A 21,592-nucleotide genomic window follows, 5' to 3' on the forward strand; every position below is an offset into this window, starting at 1 on the left:
TGGCCAAAAATGCTGGTGTAAATATAATAGGAGGGGCTTCGTCATAGACGATTTCCGTCGTATGTTATTTGACAGTCAGAGACGATTGACGGGAGAACATCAGCTCAGGTGAATGTCTTCTTTAATATCTTATCTATTATTCAATGACACGGTTTCACTTTGATAGGTTTCAGCTCACGGTTCGGTGATTTACTGAGACTTCTCATTCAGCGTTGGTCAGTAACGAGTAACGGTGGAAAGACGGGCCATCCGTCCAAGTGTGTCAAACACGGTGGAGCTACGTCTGAGGTCAAAAAGGCAACAACAACAGTGCAGCAAAATTAATTTTCGTTTCAACATAAATGACGTGTTTGAGTTGTTTTAATTCCACATGACCACAGTTTACTGCCATTAGTAGCATCGGATGCTAGCTAACGTTATCCAGTGACGTTGGCCTCAGGGATTACGTTATGGTCGGATGACGTTTTCACCTAACGTTAGTGGTAATCACTCATTTACTCTCGTGTGGATACAAACAATAATGCATTACTATGTCTGACGTCGTTCAGTCACAGTCTCATAAAGACTTGACGTGCCTGTTAGCTAGCTTAGCTAACGGTGCAGCACTGCGTCAAAACAATCACTACTTGTGTGCATCAGCTACATTTCGTACGAGCTCGAGGTTTATTGAAAGGACACTCCACTTTTTGGTATTTTATGAAGTGGTTCCCCGCCTTCTCGACGTGTTTACAACTCCACTGAACAATTTACGACAGGTCAGTAAAGCAACACCTCTGTGGGCGCAAATTATGCAAAACTATTTTGGCTGGAGGGAAATATGAGCTGATGTCAACCTGAGTTCACCTTGGTCAGTACTTTGCAGCCGCTTGTATTTGAGCTGATGTTTGTTTACTTACAACTTCAAGACATGTCTCTATAGAGTTAAAGTGTGAAGTGAAATAATCAGCTTGGCTTGACTTCCAGGGTCAAAGGTGATACCAGCATGTGTGTAAAGCAGCTGGTGTAAGTGTTGACAGCAGCACATTCAACCAAAGACATGGTTTTATGAGGTTTGTCTTCTCCCACTGTGAAATCATCAGGGAACAGTCGGAGCAAGTTTTTTTTCTTTTACCATGTGTCTGACATTTTCCAGCCATACATCTTCTAAATGCGTGTTCAAACACAGCATCCTACAGGCCAGTTATTGTGAGTCTCATGGCCTAGAGAGGGTGTATTGTGTTCGGTGAAAACAGACGAGGATGTGTTATTAGTCGGCCCAGGTCTGCCCCTGGACGGTGGAGTCAACAGTAGCTTCATTGTTTATAGAGAACAATGGTCTCATCTCTAGAGGACAGCAGGCCGTTGCGCTCCTTACAGAGTTATTACCACACACAATGGCGTGTAGAGTCAAAGAAACGGGATCTGAAGCAAAGTGCAATGTGTAGCAACACGTTTTGGTAGTTGGAGCGTTCTTATCTGGAGTGACACAAGTTTTGTTGAGGCTACTGCACAAGAGACAAGAGTAAGAAATGTTTCACGGCACTTTGGTGACGGCAGTGACGTCCAAAAATCCACAAGCTAAGCTGTATTAATTTTGAACTGGCAATTTTCAGAATGGGACACTATTTGCAGAGTTTACCTGACGAAGAACAATAAATGAAAAGTCCAACTGCAGCCAAAATCTGCTGACATTTGGTTGGTGGTGATTTCCCCGCTCTGAAAGATGAGCGACATTTAGTGGGTCAGGTGAAAGTGTCATACACACATTTCCATACATTTATTATTAATTTGTGTATTGAGTATTATGAGATCATTATATTTAAATTTCCATTCACACTTTCTGTTTAAAATAAAAACCCTCTTATTGCATATATTAAAATATAAATATTGGAGGATTGAGTCACACAATGTCATTATAATATACGCGTCCTTTACATGTGAGAGTTTATGGCCTTTAAACTGTGTGTTTTGTGGTTTGTTTGTGACTCACAGGGTTACTTCATGTAACGCGACACTGGATCCTCAAGCTTCCACTGATTGAATTTCATCTAAGCAGCAGTTCAGCCACCCTCTACCAGCCGCTCATGTTGTAGATTTAAGCAGGAAACGCATCAGATGAAAGATGCAGCTGATGTCAGTCTGTGATGTTACTCCATATGTAGGCTGGTTAATAGTTGGGACATTGATGCTATCATTGGCAGATGTGTTCTTCCACTTTTAGCAGTTAATATAAGCACAAGACATGGTCATTGTTATTAAAAACAAATGTCAGATTAGACCCGAAGCATTTAGTCAATTAATCGCTTACTCGATTGACAGAATTGATTAAAAGTTTCAGTCTTTTCTTCAAGCAGAAATGGTATATAAAAAAAAAAGACGAAGAAACAATAAAGCAACAAACATTTTACTCCGCTTAGTTTTGTTTTAGCAGTATTCAACTAGAACCTCGTATCACAATTGTTTTTTAAAATCTTGATCGACAAATATTAACATGCATTCAAACCTCCTTCAGATAAATACTTGGTACACAAAACAAGAGGCCTGTTTGTAGTCCATTCTATGGATATGTTAATGTCTTTTCTCTAATGCTCTTGAAGTTCTGGCCATTAGCCATGAGACACTTGCTTGTTTATATGGTTCTCCATGCTAGTTCTTGTAGCCTACTTTGTATGCCCTCAGCAAACATGGAGTGTGTTTTTAGCCAGCTTGTTTTCCCTCCAGCCTCACTTTCAGAGTACAGACATCGTTGGACCCCAGCGAGCTAAGCTAGCGTAGCTGCTTATTTGTCCACAGATGGTGAATGAAGCTTGTTGTCCCAGCTACAGCACATAGGCCTGTGTCAGCTGAATCAGTCCGTTCTGGCAGATGTGGGCAGGGAACTGGTATGTAGCCGACCTGGATGAACTTTGGGAACCATTGCATCAGTATTGCTTCAATTATTGCTTCAATTATTGTAGTAGCTCAGTGATCCGAGCATTTTGGTGTTACTGGGCTACTCCCCGCAAGTGTGCTCGGTTATATGACTGTAAAAAGGTGCAAGCTGGGTCGGTAAAATGTTACAGTATGTAAAAGTATCTGTTCCTATGTCGGGGCATTGTTTAGCTGAGCGGTTGGAGGAAACACAGTAATAATTGTATGTGCAGTGTGTAAAACAAAAGCAGAAAAAACTGCATTTCATTAACACAACAGTAGCTTGTTTCTTAAAGGTACAGGCATCTCAGCTTATTTCAAAAACAACATTTTCTCGCAAAGCCATTAAGCTGTATAAAGGTGAAAACCTCTCCATCACGACTGCAATCACTCACACATAAAAGTATTCCAATTGACATGCTGAAAAAAATTAAAAGAAGAAGAAATTATAGAGAAGAACTATGGCCACGAACTTTGCATTTTTTGTTATGCTGCCTTAAATGTTGTCACTGAATCAGCAATAGACGTGGTACCAATTAATTGGGACAGTAAGAAGATCATCCTCTGAGGAAGTGGATGGATGGATGGATAAAAGAGGGGAAGGGGTTACCATCTGGATAGTTTTATCTAGATACCCTGCTGTTTGTGTGTGTGAGACAGACAAAGCCTGTCCCAGTAGGATGCAATTATTTGATCCCTCTCTGATTCTAGTACTCAGTTGAACTGATTTTAAGGAGAGATTAAGTTTGCTAATCGTTGTGAAGAATAACAGGGACTTTCAAATCTTCTACCCCGTAAGGCTTTGTGCTAACAGCTTTGTGTTTACGTTTCCCATTGGTTTGCCGTAGCTTGGAACAATTTGGTGTTTATTTGTGTGCATGCGTGTCCATTGTTACAAACACACATTTTCTTAATAAGTGAACAAACTGTGCTGCTGAGGTCATTTTTGTAGTTCGCAGTAAATGAGAAAGGCCTTAAATAGCCAGACGTTGAGCAGCAGCCTTAAAGAAACTCTGCTGAGTCCTGAGGAGTGAATGGATGTTTGTGGGTGTTGAGTTCGTACAAGTACGGTGGCATCTGTCCACGGATGCGGCTGAAAAGTCAGGAAAAATAATTGGATTTCTCTATGTGTTTGTGCAAGTGTGAACGTAGGCATGTTTTCTCCTTTTTGCTCGACCGTTTTGGCAGCAGACCATCAACCATTCTCGTGTGCTTTTCCCTACTGTGATATGTCAAAATGTCCCCCGTGAAACCGGCCTGTTTAGTATGCTTGTCTGTCTTTGTTTCCAGTGGCCGTTGATGGACCATCCCTATGAAGAAACAGGGTTACAATGGGACAGAGTACCTCGGAACAAGAGGTCCAGGGAGACGTCACCAATGAGGTCGGTTTGCTCACTGGCTTTATTTGCTGTAAATTTGCTCCCACGTGTTCACTTTACACACTTTTATTTCCAAACTCTGATGCGCCTACTAAGGCATATTTCTGTGTGCACATCCGGCCTATGCACTCACCCATCTATAATATAGCTTAGGCCTTTTACTGCCAAAGAACCATTAGCTCCTCACACACTAATCAATAACCAATAACAGCAGACATGTAGTCTCATTTGCTGAAAACAGCCAGAGTACAAAAAACATGTCACTGTTGCTCTTGCAATGCTGTATTTGATCGCAAGGTAGCCACACACACACACACACACACACACAAACACACACACGCACACCGTAAAAACAAACGCGCTTATCTTGGCCACAGGATCTCCACTCCTTGTACGGACAGTCTTGTTTTGTTGTGTGAAGAAGCGCTTAGTTCGGTGTTGAACTTAAAAAATAAAAGTCAGATCAAGCCAAAAGGAAAAACTACTCCGCTTTCTACCATTATTCTTCCTCTGCTTAGCCGCTTGTTTTCGATAGGCAATGCACATGATTAGGAATCTTCTCTTATCTTCTTGGTTTCTTTCATGCTTAGTTGCTTATCGCGCCCCTCTGCCTCGCCCAAAGTCCAGCTCCATCAGTTGTCATTATGTCATGTTGTCAGCCATGTCGTCAGGCTTACATTGTCAGCAGGACCTGCGTGCTCCCTGCAGCTACAGGTTTGTTTAGATACCTTCATGGAAAAACGCCAACCACCTGGGCTGCATTTCGCCATCCAGCCTCGGTTTGCCCTTTCCAGCGTGCCAGTTTTTTAGCCTGTGAACCCAACAGCTTCACATCGGGAATCCTCCGTCAGTACATAAGGAGCAGAGGGAGGAAGCTGTGAGTGGTGCTTATTGTTTTTAACACTTGGAAAGGTGCACGCATTAAAAAAAGGTCAGATAAGATGTTCATATTTTCCTCCTTTCGTTTCCCGGGCACTCATAGTCAGTCAGACATTCCTGCCTCCAGGGCAAATCCCTTATTCACACATTCCATTACACTTCAATGGAAGTGAAACCTTCAGGCCCACACTGTGTGTCGGGCTCAATATGCTGCAGGTGGTTGCATACGTTGGGTATGCTACTAAGCAACTAGCACTCTGCCTGTGGAAGTTTGGATTAGTGATTTCTTTCTTTTTTCCTCTTACATTAGGAGGGTTTTGATAACATCAAGACACTTGTGGAAGAGGAACTACAGACGAGCATGGTGAGTGCGGGAAATTGTACCAGTGCCATGCCAGTCATGTTTCACCATGGAAAGAGAGAGCCAGAGAATAAAATGTAGCTCAATAGTGTTTGAGGAGCATGCAAATGAAATAACGAAGTGATACTTTTTAACACTTTAAAACAGAAATAACGTACGCGTAAATATAATTTTCGTTTACATTGCGATTTTCATTTTTTCATTCTGCAGACTTTAACCGTGTACACGCATCAACCCTTCTCCTCTTTTCTTCTCTTCTCCTCAGATGGTGGGGATGGTGATTGGTGCGGGCATCGCCATAGTCCTCATTGCCATCCTCATCTTCTTCATCTTGCGGCGGATCCAGCTTCGAAGTCAGTAATTGCTGAGAACCGTATGTCGCCCCAGCACTGAGGGCACGCAATGATGAAAAAAACAATACGAACTTGTATGTATTTCTATGGTAATTTGTCATTTCTTATATTTTAGACATAGAAGCTCAGGAGGCACCCAAATACCGCTTTCGCAAGAGGGACAAAGTCATGTTCTACGGGCGAAAGATCATGCGCAAAGTGAGTCTGTGGCAGAAAGTGATACAGTACCTGGCTTCAACGGCCAGCTAGTCTTTTAGTCTACTACTATCACAGGAATACCTTTTTTAAACCAATATGCTTTTCAACAGGTCTCGCAGTCTACCTCCTCCCTGGTGGGTACATCCACTTCCTCTCGGCAGCGCCTGAAGAAGAAGCAGAAGATGCTTAACATTGCCAAAAAGTACATCAGAAAGCTCACTCTCACCAACAATACAGCTTCTACTACTACTGTCATGGCCAGTTCTCTCATTAGTGGTTTGCACACTTACCCGTCTATTCCCACTGCCTTTCTGCTGTGAAGGATCCTGCGCTTTAAGAAGGAGGTGCCCATCCTGCAGGCCAAGGAGCCCCCTCCCTCAGTGCTGGAGGCTGACCTCACCGAGTTTGATGTGGCCAACTCCCACCTGCCCTCTGAGGTGCTCTACATGCTCAAAAATGTCCGGTAGGTTTTGTCTTCTTTGTCATATCTGTGTTATTGTGTACCGCAGTCTTCTAAAGTTGATTTACATGATTGATAAGCGACTCCGATGACACATGAGCTGGATGCCTTTTGACATGTTTGGCTCTGTTGTGCAGCGGTTACCGAGCAAACGGTGCTCATGAAGCTCAGTTAATAGCATTCCATGCAACTTAACACGGATTTTAAATATCCAAACTTTACAGATTAGTGATCACACCTGTACACACCTGTTTGTTTGTTTGTTTGTTTGTGTGTGTTTGTACAAACCTAACCTCTGTGTTGTCCTTCACTGCAGTGTGTTGGGTCACTTTGAGAAGCCCCTCTTCCTGGAGCTGTGTAAACACATGGTGTTTGAAAAGTTCCAACAAGGGGAGTACGTCTTCAGGCCGGGCCAGCCTGACAGCAGCATCTACGTGGTTCAGGATGGAAAACTCGAATTGTGCCTTACTGGAGCGGTGTGTGTGTGTGTGTGTGTGTGTGTGTGTGTGTGTGTGTGTGTGTGTGTGATTACATGTGGATTTCCTGCATGTCATAGTTGTTTCTGTGTTTGGGGGGGGGGATTACATTTTCTGATATGCAAAAACTTAATGCACATGGAATGTCTTCTTCCTGTCTTCCAGGATGGCAAAGACAGTGTGGTGAAGGAGGTTTACCCCGGAGACAGTGTCCACAGCCTCCTCAGCATCCTGGATGTCATCACAGTATGTCACAGCTGTTCACACATGGGCTTCTTCATAACACGCATACACATTATTCACACGTTTCCTGAATGACCTGCAGTCCTGGCCATCAGTGTATTGGACACCATCCACTTCCTCCCTCCCGCATCATTCACATGAACCAGCTGACTCACCCAACCTTCTCCACTGGCACACATGTGACTCATACATTGATCTGTAGTTGTAATTCAGTGAAAATCAATGTCCATCTTAAATAAAGCACAAGTTAAAATGATAACATTAAGATTTTAGCTTTTTTAAATGGACAACTAAAGTTCACATGACTACAAGAACCGACAAGAAGAAGCAACCTCTCACATCAGAGCTTCTTTGACTGTGAAAACATTTTCTGAAGTATTCGTTGGGATATTTGTGTCCAGGGCCACCAGAAGCCTTACAGAACTGTGTCGGCACGGGCTGCAGAGGTTTCCAATGTTCTCCGTTTACCTGTAGAGGCCTTCCTCGCTATATTTGAGAAGTACCCTGAGAGCCTGGTGCGGGTAGTACAGGTGAGTTGTGTGTCTAATTCTCTTTATTCTCTTTTGTGTTTCTCTCCCTCCCTCCTCTTCCGTTTCCCACTACTGTTGCTCAGAAATGTGTGCACTTATAAAACTGCAGTGGTTTTGGTGGTCAGTTTGCATGTATGGGAAACGACTCACTTCCTGTCTCCTCTGTTCAGATTATCATGGTTCGTCTCCAAAGAGTAACGGTCCTAGCCCTGCACAACTATCTGGGGCTCACCAATGAGCTCTTTAGCCATGTGAGTTTGACACACACACCACATACAGTACACCAGACAGCCATGCAAACATCTGTTGGTGATGTGGTTTGGCATTTGTCAGGAATTCTGCATCATTAGCTCGGTACGCATGCTGTTTCTATTATGATTTGAGTCGCTAATGTTGTGTCTCTGTTTCCATTCTCCCCCATCACACACACATGCATCATATCATATTATTCACGCTTGTCCTATAGGAAATGCAGCCCTCGCGTCTGCCACCTCCGTCTCCTCACCCAACTCGCACCAGTCCCATCCGGCATGGTAAGCGCTTTGGCAGCCTGACCGTAACCGAGGAGCAGCGGGAAGCTGCCATTAAGGGTGAAGCTGCAGGTGGGGAGAAAAAAAACCGATATAAATATATCTTGACTCTTCATTTTCCTCTAGTGTTACTTCTGTGTTTGGTTTCTTACTAAAAGCGTCATTTGTGGTTTCCTGTATGTACAGGAGGGGACCAAGGGAAGGATGGCGCAACAGTGCCAACTCTTAGCAGGACCATCTCAATGCCTGTGGACATTGCTGGTGAGGGACGTCTCTCCTGTTCAGAGAGATGTTTTCATATTTTCCTTTTAGTTTAACCAATAAACACGATATGTTTTAACTGTATATTATAATAATAATAATAATAATAAGGGTTGGTTGAGTTAGACGACCACCACACCATGAAAGGGTTAAGCACAAGTGTCCTTAAATCAGCCCACTCCTGGCTCTTCTGATGTCATACTTATCTACAATACACCTTGTCTGTGGACATGTTCAAACCAGTTCTAAAGCATTTTATTCAAGCTATGAACCCCTGTAGTTAGCTTCTTTTTTATAAACACTGTGTAACCTCGCTGTAGCTGCTTGAAAAGACGTGTTCTCCGTTCTCCTTTTAAATGAAACGCAGTTAGAAAGTGATCTTCAATCGATCAATCAAACTTTATTTGTATAGCCTCTCTTATACAGGTTAAAGTTCACAGATGACTGACGAGCTCAAAATAAGACAAAAAAAGTCTGGACCGTGAAAAGACAGAAGCAGTTTAGCAATTTTACAATTTGAGACCAATGCACGCAAGACAATACAATTATAACAATGTAATAAAAGATCATTTAAAGCTATAATAACAGTAATAGTAAAACAGGGTGAAATATAAACTAGATAAATTCTATAGAATTAAATTATACAACTTGAATACAATTTTTAAAAAAAGTGATAAATAAAAAATATAATTTTTTTTTCAAAATAGATATAACAATAAAATAAGTGAAAACAATAAAGTGTAAAAAAATAAAACAAGGTCTAAAAATGTCTGGCTGAATAGGTAGGTTTATCTTAACCATCTGCAGCGAGGGGCTCGTGAACACAGAGACATTGTTGGCATGATGTTGAAACATGATAGCCAGCAGATGAATCATACTGAAGGCAAACTGCAATCTCATCGCCCACTTTGTCTCACTAATGCCTCTATGACAATAAAGGTTGAAAGGTCCATTGTGCTGAAATTGGCTAATGTGGCTAGAGATTGATATTTCATTTGTTTTGAGGGGGGAGGGGAGAGAGAAGGGTATGAGATCCCCAAGGCCGAAATTAAACCTGGGACGTTTTGGCTATACGGCATGTGTTGCAACTACTTAGCTACCAAGGCGCTCCAAGACAGATGTTTTTAATTTACAATCGTTTTATGCTCCTCCTCAGAGTGTAGTAAATGGAAACCTGTGTGTAAGAAAAGTAGAATGTTAATTAAAGACTGGATATCTATTTTTGTCTGTGCAGGAATGCAGAAAAGTCTGAGATCGGACTTTGACATGGCATACGAAAGGGGGCGGATATCCGTCTCTGCCGAGGATGGCAACACCCCTCCTGCGTTTACTCGGGTCAGTACACGGCAGACTCTTGAGACACAGATGAGATAAGGTTTACTCAATTGACCTCCTGACATAAAATTGGGTAATCGCACCAGAAGCTCCAGTGGTCTTTCTGAACAAAGACTAAAAGTCTGCTACAGAGCATGAATAACAACAAAGTAGTCCGGTACATTTTTTAATGTCCGGAAATGAGTCTTTTCAAAATGTTTTCTTTTTTTAAAGATAAGCATGTTGTTGTTGTTTTTTACAAGAAATGCTCTCTGCTGTGTGGTATTAGAATAATTGTATTGTTCCATAACATTATATAAGTTTTGAACATGTAAACATGAATAAATCAGTCAGTCAAAAACAGGATATTATCCGACATTCATCAGTCTTAGTTAATCACCTCACCACGATATTTCACAGATAACTCATTGTTTTTTTAGTGGCAGATTTTCTATGTTGAAACCGTTTAGATTGAGACCCATCAAACATATTCTTGTACTTGTATGATTCCAGTCTGTGTCCCAGGACCAGCGGGAGAGGAAGGTGACAGTAGATGAGGTCCCCTCAGGGATCTATCTGTACCCAGAGGAAGAGCCGGGAGTGGACAACATTTTTACACCTGTAGCCAGTCGAGCCAATGCTGCTTTGTTTGAGGAAGCGCAGAAAGAGATCCTTAAACTCATGAAGATTGAGGTTTGTTTCCATAACATCACATTACTTTTTTGAACATTTTTCAGCTGAAGCCGTCAAACTACTGCAAGTAAAGGTGGATCTAAAGATGCAGTCAGTGCAATGCTCTCACAATCATCATATACAGTATACTCTAGGACCAAATTCTCAGGGATTAAGAAATGATACTTGGCTCATTGCACTATTCCTTTTTTTTACATGAGTGAGCACATTGTCTCAAATCACCCAGGAGCATCTGCTGACAGATTATGATGTGGAAAGAGGGTCAGTCAGCAGGCCCACTCTAGAGGAACTGGGCCTGGTCTATGGATGAGTGGAGGGCGGGCTGCAGTGTGAAGCCACCGTGTGAAGACATGAGCTGTGTGTTTGGTTGTATATGAGAAAAGAATATGCACTCTAAGTACGCTTAAAAAACACAAATAACACAATGACAAACCAGAGTTCAGCTAAATGCTCAACTTCTCTGTGCCAGTTTTCAGCATGAGTTGCAAACACACGTTTTGTGTAATCTGTGGTGAACCCTCTGTGTGGCTCTTGAGTTGAAATTGCTACACCTAATATTTCAAAACATCATGTTGATGTAACTAGATCAAGCATTATAACTGAACTGAATGTTGCATCGCCGTCTGGGGCTTGATTTTCATCCACGAAGTAGAATGAAGACATTTCATCCACGTTGTTGACTTTTGTTACTGCTTGACTGGATTTATTTTTTTGTCTTTCTTCTTAAATCCAGGACCCGTCCTTGTTAACTGGGAAAGTGACTCTGCACCACGCAAAAGCAGGAGCTGTCTTAGCCAGACAGGGAGACCAGGTATTTAAAAAACAAAACAGATCTTTGACAAAAAACGGGTCCAGTATGTTTACCCTTAGCTGCACACTGCCGTACAAAGGCAGAGTACAGCTACTACCAAAGCAGTGAAGTTGAGGGTAGTAGTAGTAGCCGCAAGTATTTTAAGTAAATATATAAACTTAATAATAGCAACAAAAAAATGAACGTCAGATAATACAGCAAAGTCGTTTTCGTCCTCCCCTCTTACTGTTCTCTCTCTTTCTCATTTCGCTCTTTTAGGACGTGAGTCTGCACTTTGTCCTGTCTGGGTGTCTGCACGTCTACCAGAGGATGATTGACAAGCAGGAAGCTGTCTGCTTGTTTGTGACCCACCCGGGGGAGATGGTGGGCCAGCTCGCTGTGCTCACTGGAGAGCCCCTCATCTTCACCGTCAAGGCCATCCGCGACTGTACTTACCTCAAGATCTCAAAGTCAGATTTCTACGAGTGAGTTCATCGCCTTGAATGTGGAACAAACGAGAATGAAAAATATTTATGAAACTTTTTTTATTTACAGTCCACAGGAGCACTGAGGCCTACTTGGAACATGTCCATAATTATTTTCCATAATCTTCCAAAATTGCTGTAACCATTCTAATTTTGCCTGTGCCGTATGCTGCCCCCTGCAGGATCATGAGGGAGCAGCCCAGTGTGGTGCTGAGTGCGGCTCACACGGTGGCCATCCGCATGTCCCCTTTCGTCAGGCAGATGGACTTCGCTATTGACTGGATGGCCGTGGAGGCTGGCAGAGCCCTCTACAGGTGAAACAAATATTTAGCTCCCTTGTGCAAACTGTACTTGGTCAATTCATTGTTTTCGCATCATTTATTTTGTCAGTGTATTCATGTACTGTTTATTCATCACTGTAATATCCCATCCACAGACAGGACGACCAGTCAGACTGCACATACATTGTTCTGAATGGACGTCTACGCTCAGTCATCCGCAAGGCAAATGGCAAGAAAGAACTTGTTGGGGAATACGGCAGAGGAGACCTCATTGGAGTGGTGAGAACAAGTCTTTTCCTCTCCGTCTGCCTGCATGTAAAAGAAACCTCCGCTATCTAAATGAAATATGAAGCTGGTAACAAAAACAAACGAGGGGCACTATTATTATTTTGGTGCCTTGATGAGCTGCTATTGCGAGTAGTGCAGTGTTTTTGTTTTGAATTGGTGTAGATTTAACCACATCAGGATAATTTTAATGAGATGTATTTTATATACTAGATTTACTTTACTGTCGTCATATTTTATTTTGTTAGATATAAACATGTTTAACAAAACATTTTAACTCTTGGACTTAACAATGCTTTCAAGTTATAGGAATGTTTGGATCATAACAAGTTGGAAACAATCACGCCGCCATCACTGGAATCTAATTCTGTAAATAGTATAATTCTAATAATATTAGTGTAACCTTGCCTCGTACTTTAGGTGGAGGCCTTGACCAGACAGCCTCGAGCCACCACCGTCCACGCTGTGAGGGACACAGAGCTGGTCAAACTGCCCGAGGGAACGCTCAACAACATCAAAAGACGATATCCCCAGGTCAGTGTCTTCCTCTTGAACCGGTTTTGGTTGTGTGTGTGGCTGAAATGGTACTGATGCTTGATGTCTGTTTAGGTGGTGACGAGGTTGATACACCTGTTGGGCCAGAAGATTCTGGGGAACCTGCAGCAGGGTCGAGGGCCCTTCTCAGGTAAGGTGACGATGAGGAGAATATTATGTTCTCAAAGACGTGCTCCCTCCCTCCGTCTTTGCGAGTCCAGCCTGATCCATTTGACGTACGGTATACTACCATTTAAACACTGTGGTCCTGTCTTCCAGGTTCAGCCCTGGGTCTGCCCAGTATGACAGCCAGTGCTGATGTCACCAACCCTGCCAGCAACCTCTCCACTGTGGCTGTCCTGCCTGTGTGTGATGAGGTGCCGATCAACGCATTCAACCTGGAGCTCAGCCATGCCCTCAGTGCTATTGGTAGGTCAACAACAGCCCTTTTCTTTCTTTTTTATCTGGGATTGCTAAATTTCTGTTCCGTTCCTTGTGATACTAGAAATATACATTGCTTACTAGTACAGATTGGAATACACATGGAAGTTGTATATGCTTATGGTTAATGCTTTCATACATTTCAACGATGCCTCAGTTGTCTGCCTGTCTCTGTAACTTACAGGCCCCACTCTGCTATTGACCAGTGAAATCATCAAAGAGCGATTGGGCGCCTCTGCTTTGGACAAGTAAGTCGAACAACAACTCGGTTCTAAGTCTCATGAGGCATCATCACGAAAGCTTTGCAGCTGTTCTTAATTCTTTCTCACATTCTTTTTTTCTCCATTTTAAGTGTGTCTGTATTAATTGCTATCATTTCCACTCACTATATCTTCCATAGTCTCTTTTCTGCGACATCTTTTTGATCCCCTGTCGCATTCCGTTCCTCTCAGTCACTGTCGGTGTCTGTTTTTTGGTGAATTAAAACCCTGTGCCATAACCTCATCCCTGCGTTTCTCCTGTATCCGTCAGTGTCCACGAGTACCGTCTCTCCGGCTGGCTGGCCCAGCAGGAGGACATCAATCGGATTGTCCTGTACCAGACTGACAACAGTATGACCCCGTGGACTCAGCGCTGCATCCGCCAGGCTGACTGCATCCTCATTGTCTGCCTTGGCGACCAGGAACCTGCCCTGGGAGAGGTATGTGTGTGTCTAAGAAAGCAAAAGTAAAAGGGGGATAAAAATTCTGGTAACAAACTTTTCAAAGTACAAAGTATGCTTATTCCCTTTGTCTCTTTTCTAACTCTTGCTACCATCTTCTTCTCTTCCCCTCCAGGTGGAGCAGATGCTGGAGAACACAGCAGTCCGGGCGCTGAAGCAGCTGGTCCTTCTGCACAAAGAGGATGGGCCAGGACCCTCCAGGACGGTTGAGTGGCTCAACATGCGAAGCTGGTGCTCCGGTCATCTGCACCTCAAGTGTCCCCGCAGGGTCTTCTCCAGACGCAGCCCGAGTAAACTAGTACGAAGCATACTTCACTGTGATGGCTGTTTTTCATGAAATTTTACGACTTATATTCTGTATAATGTTATGGTATGGTATGCTATGCTATGCTAGCTAGAAGGTAGACCCAGTGGTGAAGGAAATTGATTAGCCGCTCCTTTTAAAAGTGTGGCACATTAAAATGAAAAATGTTCATAGAAAGTTTTCTGCTTTTACTGTATTTTCAACCGTATTTTCTTTGTTTGTGCAGAGGGAGGTATATGAGAAGGTGTTTGAGAAAACGGCAGACAGGCACAGTGATTTCTCTCGGCTGGCCCGGGTCCTGACTGGAAACAGCATCGCCGTGGTGCTGGGAGGAGGAGGAGCCAGGTGAGCTGGGCTGAGCCACAGCTATCTGTACAGACACGTGGAGAGCAGTTTGTGTTTCACAAGTCTTGGTGTTGTCATGTTAACAACGCTATCTACCCCACTTGACATCAATATTATGTAATACACTTGTCTTATCACACTACAGTCGGATGATGAAAATGTACTCTTTTATACCAAAGGGACATCTCAGTCATTTGTTTACCACTTATCGCTCAGTTCAATGTGCAGTTTAGATCACATGAAGTCATTTAATGTACCTGACTTTTGTTTTCCCTCATGCAGAGGCTGCTCTCATGTAGGTGTGATTAAAGCTATGGAGGAAGCAGGGATTCCTATTGACATAGTAGGTGGGACCTCGATCGGCTCATTCATTGGAGCGCTGTACGCTGAGGAGAGGAGTGCCGTCAGAACCAAACAGAGAGCCAGGGAGTGGTCCAAGGTACAGCACACATCTAGATGCATTATTGACATTTTATCTCTTCGAATTAAAAAAGGTTTAATTTACCCAGCAGTTCAATTATACTTCAATTCAATGTCTTTCCATCTGTTTGAAGTGGAATGCCAAGTAACTGATGAGAAGGGAAAACCTTTTGGTTTCAAACAAGAACAGGTCTGATTTCTCTGTATTTTGTTGTGGAACAGGCAATGAACTCAGTGTTCAAAACAGTCCTGGATCTGACCTATCCCATCACCTCCATGTTCTCTGGTTCTGCCTTCAACACCAGCATCCATAAAGTGTTCCAGGACAAGCAAGCCGAGGTGAGGGACTGCGGTACAAAACATTTGAAAGAGGATTTCTGTACCGCTGCAGTAAAGTCTGCCGGAACATGACAGGGGTCTTGTTTTTTAAGTCACTCACTGGGAGAGTAGTAATCCGGTTTATGATACTCTCTGTGCCCAACAGGACCTGTGGCTGCCGTACTTCAACGTCACTACTGACATCACGGCCTCAGCCATGCGTGTTCACCAGGATGGTAAGTGACAGCTGAGCTGACTGCATGGGCCGCCACCCCTCTTTATCAAATCACTACTGTGATTGGCTTAATGTTGTTTTTTGAAAGCTTTAGATGAGCTCAAGGCGGTACTAGCTTTAGATGAGCTCACATGAATGCAAACACGGATAAAAAAGACATAGAATGTAGAGCATGCGTAAATGCTTAAGTCAACATTTAACACAGCTTAATCAATAATACTACTCTGAGAACTAATGTGTTTAATTGTCATAATTTAATGTTTCAACAAGGATTAATGCTCGCAGTAGTCAGTCAGAAGTAAAATGGCACAGTTAATAAATCTATTACCTAAGTGAATATATTGGAAGTGACTTTAGGTACTTTAGGCATTTTTAAAAATCTTTTATACAACTATAAGTATTGTATTAGTACGCACAACTTGCGGAAATACACAATGTAACTGACCTATGCATCATCTAGAGTGACAGACCCGCATGCTCTTAGATGTAGGGTTTAAGGTGGCTATACTCCAAACTAAATTAAAGACGGTGTGTTCTCTGCTGTTGAATATGGAACTTTCAGCAAACTTCAAAGCAGTTACTACGACTCTGTGTGTTTGAGTAATAGTGTCCACACCTGCTGGAGGACCTCGCAGGTCTCACTGGAAGTAGACAGTTTTAAGTTCCTCGCAACAAAACGTGTTAAAACTAGTAGAATGTAATGGACTTTTATCCGAAAACACAATACTCGGAGAACATTTAGAAAATACCTACTGCCATTTACCTCATGTTGTGGAAGAATTGCAACCAAGAGTATGTTTGGGGTTGGTGAAATAACCCAAATAAGTTAGAGTGGCCAGCCTCCATAAATTGCAGCCACCAAAGCCAGATGCATTGCTTCATTTTAGTCAAATCCACTATTTTGCCTCCATAAACATGCCGGTTACAAACTCATTTGGAGTATGCCACGACCAAGGACAGGGATTTCACTAGATGCGTACAAAAGAAGGTATTATGTAGATGTTTCTGTGTGTCTGTATTTACTGAAATAATGAGGCACGTGTTCTGTTTGACTTGCGTAAGAAATGCACCATCACTAACATTAAGCTAAAGTAGATCTATTCTGACCAACCCTGCAAATCCAGTGTGCAAATTTTTAATGCCATGCAGCATAATCAAATGCAAAACCAAAATGATCGCATTGTGCACCAAATAAAGCCATCGCTAGTTCCATTGTGAAGGCAGTGTTTTGAATTGTTCTAATTCAGGCTGATTACTGGATTTGAGGGGTTTGCTTCCTGGCATATGTATGAATTAACTACTGGAGCGAAGCCTCCGTCTCATCGTTAATGGCATCTGCCTCTTTTACTGCACTAGTTTCTTCCCTTTTCATTTCTTTATTTCCTTCCTTTGGTTCTTTCTTTTTTTTCTAATCTTTTACCATCTTTCTGACTTAGACATAGTTTTTTTTTTTGTCCATCACATTTGTGTCTAAAACTCTCAGGTTATGCCTCATGTGTGTATACACCACCTCCGTCAGGTCTTTCTGCATATAGAGAGACATCACAGGCGCTGCTCATCCGTAGGATACGCCATAGACAAAATAACTTGTGTAGTCGCTGACTTCCCGTCCCATGTCCGTGTCAACATGTAGGATCCAGAACACTCCGCCCTGCTTCCCCCTCATTGCTCCTTAACGACATCCCACGTTGCTTCTCTCACTCATCACCATTCTGTGCTTTCTGTAGTTTGTCTGGTGTGCTTTCGTCAAACAACGCCAGCGTGGTGCTATTCAAAATATGCCGCGTTGGCTCCAGTCGTTTTGATGGGTGTAAGGAACACGGTGTCATGAGTTTGCATTACTTTTATCCAATGAGAAAAAAACCAACAAGACTGAGATCTTTCCTCTCAAACATTGTCCAGCTTCACTTGCAGTTTCCTCTTCAGTCTACATTTACGAGAATTTAGTTTAACGCCAAAAAGCACTTCTTGAAATGAAGAACTCTCTCTCTCTCTCTCTCTCTCTCGCTCTTTCTCTCCATCTTTCTCCTCCTCCATCCTTCTGCCTCTCTAGTGGTCTTTTTCTATCTCCCCCGCTCTCTCTCTCTCTGCCTGCCTTCCTCCCACCTTGCTTGTCCGACCAGTCATCTAACAATGCTAGTACTACTTTATTTAATATGATTAATGAACACATCAAACAAACCTCGCACCACTGTTTTCAGTTCATTTACATACATCTGGTGTCATTCATCCAACATATTTGTTGTCATTTATATCACAGATTCAACATACTTAGCCTACATTGTGCTGTTTGTAGTAAATGTTGTTGTGTTGATATTTTGGTATCTTGTCGTCATTCTGAACAAAAGTCTATCGTACTTCCTTAATCAGCCTTTGAATAGTTTTATATAATTGGCCGTAGAATATGCTTTTATTTTGAATTGGCCTCGTGCTAGAATTTACTGCCGTAGGCATGAGTGAATAATTTTGTTGACATTGTATTCCCCTTCCTCTCTGTCTTGCTGCTGGCAGCTTCTTGCTCTCCTCTATGTTGCGGGCGTTTTCTTTCTCTCCATTTCTTCCCCTCTCTCTCTCTCCTCTATGTCTTCCTCGCTCTCTTTTTCCATCTGTGACAATGAGTCCGGCCCATATTTGATGTGTTCCTCCTTCTCCATCTTCATTTCCCGACAGGTTGCGTCTGGCGATATGTTAGAGCCAGCGCCTCCTACACACCCTATTTACCTCCCCTGTGTGACCCCAAGGATGGCCACTTGCTTGTGGATGGTTGCTATGTTAACAATGTCCCAGGTCAGATTTTAAACAACCGCTCACCAAAACCCCCCCCCCCCCCCCCCCATCCCCCCCCATCCCTAAGTCGACAATCAACCACTCGGCTACCCTCCTCCTCTTTCTTGTCCTCTCCCTCCCAAGTTCTCTCTCGTAACTAACCCCACCCTGACCAGGTGGACATTGGGAGCCCATGGTTTGGAAGGAAAGACTAAATCCACTATTTCCACTACTACCCAGTGCCTCGTCCTTCACTGGTACATATCATAAATTCAAATTGGCTTTTTGATTCTCACACACAGCAGACTTTTCTAAAGTTAGCTTGGTGCCACCTGTGAATATAACCGATCACTTTTACTTTTCTTAGTAGATGTGAGGTTTTGCCCATGCATGTCTTGACATCTATGGGTCATGGAGAGATGCATGACAGACTGGCTTCTTCTGGACCACTGTGTTTTATTTGGTAAACTTTTACCTTCTGTTTTTTTTAACTATAAAGTTGTGGATGTGGCTTGTAAGAACCACTGTACTTGCTTATTTTAATGTATTTTTTTTTTTTACAAAAATACAGTTGCTAACTTGCAGGAAGCTCATCTTGGCCAATGTAAATCAAACTTAAGTGATTTGGGTGCAGCTGGATTCTCGGTGTGAGATCGGGTATAGAGAGAGAGCATACAGTAGTGCTTGTTGTGATGAAAGGAAAGCTCGTGGTGGTTAAGTTGACACTTACTGGAGACGGTGAATGGCTGCACCATATCAACATCGCATCTGTCTGTTGTTGTGGATCATTGTGTGTTTCCGGTGGGCCCACATGCGTCTGTCCTTTTTTGGACTGAACTTCAGCTTCTTCCTCATGAGGAGTTTCATTTCAATCACCTCTACCTACAGGAACATGTTCAGTCTCTCCTACACCTGTCCTCTCCCCTGGCTTTGCTTGCTTCTGTGTGCATGCCAGTGTAAAACACTGTAAGGCAATCAATATATTTCTCATGAATATATATATATATATATATATATATGGCATGTATTACTTTTTTAGTTTTTCTATATATTGTTTGTATTATACGGGAATATGTGTTCTGGATCCTGCTTTTGCACATCGTAGCTACAAATGGGATAAAGCCCGTAACTTACAATAAATCAAGAGCAAAGAAATGAAAAGCTGTAGGTGATATGTTCCCAAAACTCCTATTTCAATAAAATGATTCTTCCTCAGCATTCACACATTCTCCATGTACAGATGTCCCCCCCCCCCCTCGCTTTTCTCTGTGGTGCTCCTTATCCTTCCAACCCATGCAGCACCCATCCTGCTCTGGCCCCCTGCTGGCACTGAGCTGGACTGCAGGACTGGGCAGGCTGGGTGCTTCCCTGCCATGTTCACGGTGAGGGATCTCCAGACATTGTCACAACATCTGCCGCTTACTCTCCTCAGGTTATCATGATTGGTTTCAACTTAAATATACAGAATCGGTGGATTTTTGCTTTGGAAAGGAGGTGTTGCTGAGAAACGCTGTAGTTGTGACAGTGTTTGGAGATCCAAACAGCCTTGGTGCTCTGTGATTGGTTGCCATTTACTTTTTTACCTTACGCACAAGTCACTCAGGGTCTCTGTGCAAGGTAACGAGGTTTGCATTGGTGTACAGCAGAGTCTAAAGGTGGGCAGAACCACAGTCCTAGCCTTTGCAGGGATCGGCTACCTTTCTTTATCCGACCTCCCTCTGATGTTGGGATTGCGTTCTGTGTCCGAACTAACCTGAAATGTATAGCAAACATTATTGAGATGTTATCCCCCTCCCCCCTTCCTCCTCCCTCCTTCCCTCCCTGGTGTGTCAGGCTCTCTGTGGCGCTATGTACGGGCGAGCATGACCCTCTCTGGGTACCTGCCGCCTCTCTGCGACCCCAAAGATGGAAACTTGCTAATGGACGGTGGCTACATCAACAACCTGCCAGGCAAGTAGAGGTGGTACCCCCATTCTCCACCCCCCCACCACACAGTCCTCAAGGTCCACCAAACTCCTGTCCCCCAGAGGAGGGTTTGGTGGAGTGAGGGACGGGGATGATTATTATGAGGGGTTATAATCAAGTTGTTAATAGGTCTGGTAAGTATAGACATGGTCCAGTGGTACTTTAGGAGTGTGCTGAGTTTTCCCTGTCTGTATATTGAGCCGGTTCCAACCATCAATTGAGAAAAAATCAATTGATCTGAATCAACCACATTTGAAAAATATAACAATAAAAACTGAGTGAGCATTATCAATATTACTAGATGGGGAAAACGTTCTATCGAAAGAGGATTCAAGTGTATTCAATGATAAGGTTACACTTAAATGAATACCTCATGGAATAGGGGAATGTGGTGTTAATCTGTCAAACAGCCTGGTGTCAGAAAATTGTAAGATTCAAAATGGAAAGCGGGACTACCACTTAAAACTATGAAGTGATTTTGGCACAAGACACCAGTCTGCTTTGAGGTGAAAGTCTGGTTCCCTTCATGTCGAAATGGGCACTTTTCTGTCGAGCTGGGCAATAATTCAATATTATCGTTTATTGACTTTCAGCAGAATCATACGGTGGTGATATGATCATATCATGTTATCATTCTGTTGTCCAAAAGAATGACTCCAATCAAACTGTAGTTTAAAACAAATAAAAAAGTGAAGTTTTAGTTTTACACTTATGAGGAGCTCAGCCTCATGTAAAGCACAACTGTTCTGCTTTGAACTTCAGTTTGATTGTTTTCTTAGGGATTATACATGCATTTGATACATATTGTGACAAATGTATGTATACATTTGTCATATTGTAAAATTATTGAGATGGGGAAAATATCCCTCTTAATATGATAATGATTTTCAACATTCCGCCCAGCTCTACATTCATGATACTGAAGCTGAGTTTTAGAATTTGCTGAAGAACAATGAGTGAAGTCTGGGGGGGGGGGGCTGTTTTTTTGTCTGCGGATCATTAAATGCATCCTCATTACGTGAAATTTTAACAATGCATCAGACCAGATGTACGCTCTCCTGTAATGTTAACAGAAATGAGACATAATGAGGTTTGTAGCTTTCAATATGGTGCGCAGATGAAACCCCCCCCCCCCC

At 42.8% G+C, this 21,592-nt stretch overlaps 1 protein-coding gene across 5 annotated transcripts in view; it reads left to right on the forward strand.

Annotated features, from left to right (window-relative positions):
- Window positions 1-25: 25 nt before the first annotated feature.
- The window catches only part of pnpla6 (patatin-like phospholipase domain containing 6), a 26,599-nt gene continuing 5,032 nt past the window's right edge, over window positions 26-21,592 (forward strand). The window contains exons 1-31 of one of the 5 annotated variants that reach the window (XM_031864565.1): window positions 26-108; window positions 4,180-4,271; window positions 5,458-5,511; window positions 5,774-5,861; window positions 5,977-6,059; window positions 6,170-6,261; window positions 6,382-6,522; window positions 6,836-6,995; window positions 7,161-7,241; window positions 7,640-7,768; window positions 7,939-8,019; window positions 8,235-8,370; window positions 8,485-8,559; window positions 9,794-9,894; window positions 10,387-10,566; window positions 11,300-11,377; window positions 11,636-11,841; window positions 12,024-12,155; window positions 12,278-12,401; window positions 12,828-12,941; window positions 13,017-13,092; window positions 13,221-13,370; window positions 13,567-13,630; window positions 13,914-14,082; window positions 14,219-14,401; window positions 14,634-14,752; window positions 15,035-15,191; window positions 15,395-15,511; window positions 15,657-15,726; window positions 18,396-18,512; window positions 20,325-20,441. In XM_031864565.1, coding sequence (XP_031720425.1) covers window positions 4,221-4,271; window positions 5,458-5,511; window positions 5,774-5,861; window positions 5,977-6,059; window positions 6,170-6,261; window positions 6,382-6,522; window positions 6,836-6,995; window positions 7,161-7,241; window positions 7,640-7,768; window positions 7,939-8,019; window positions 8,235-8,370; window positions 8,485-8,559; window positions 9,794-9,894; window positions 10,387-10,566; window positions 11,300-11,377; window positions 11,636-11,841; window positions 12,024-12,155; window positions 12,278-12,401; window positions 12,828-12,941; window positions 13,017-13,092; window positions 13,221-13,370; window positions 13,567-13,630; window positions 13,914-14,082; window positions 14,219-14,401; window positions 14,634-14,752; window positions 15,035-15,191; window positions 15,395-15,511; window positions 15,657-15,726; window positions 18,396-18,512; window positions 20,325-20,441 — 3,445 coding nt within the window. In that variant the 5' untranslated portion in view covers window positions 26-108; window positions 4,180-4,220. The other 4 variants (XM_031864567.1, XM_031864566.1, XM_031864569.1 and 1 more) reach the window with 4 other exon arrangements.

This window comes from Anarrhichthys ocellatus, unplaced genomic scaffold, assembly GCF_004355925.1.
Source record: "Anarrhichthys ocellatus isolate YVR2014 unplaced genomic scaffold, GSC_Weel_1.0 scaffold31, whole genome shotgun sequence".
Taxonomy (NCBI): domain Eukaryota; kingdom Metazoa; phylum Chordata; class Actinopteri; order Perciformes; family Anarhichadidae; genus Anarrhichthys; species Anarrhichthys ocellatus.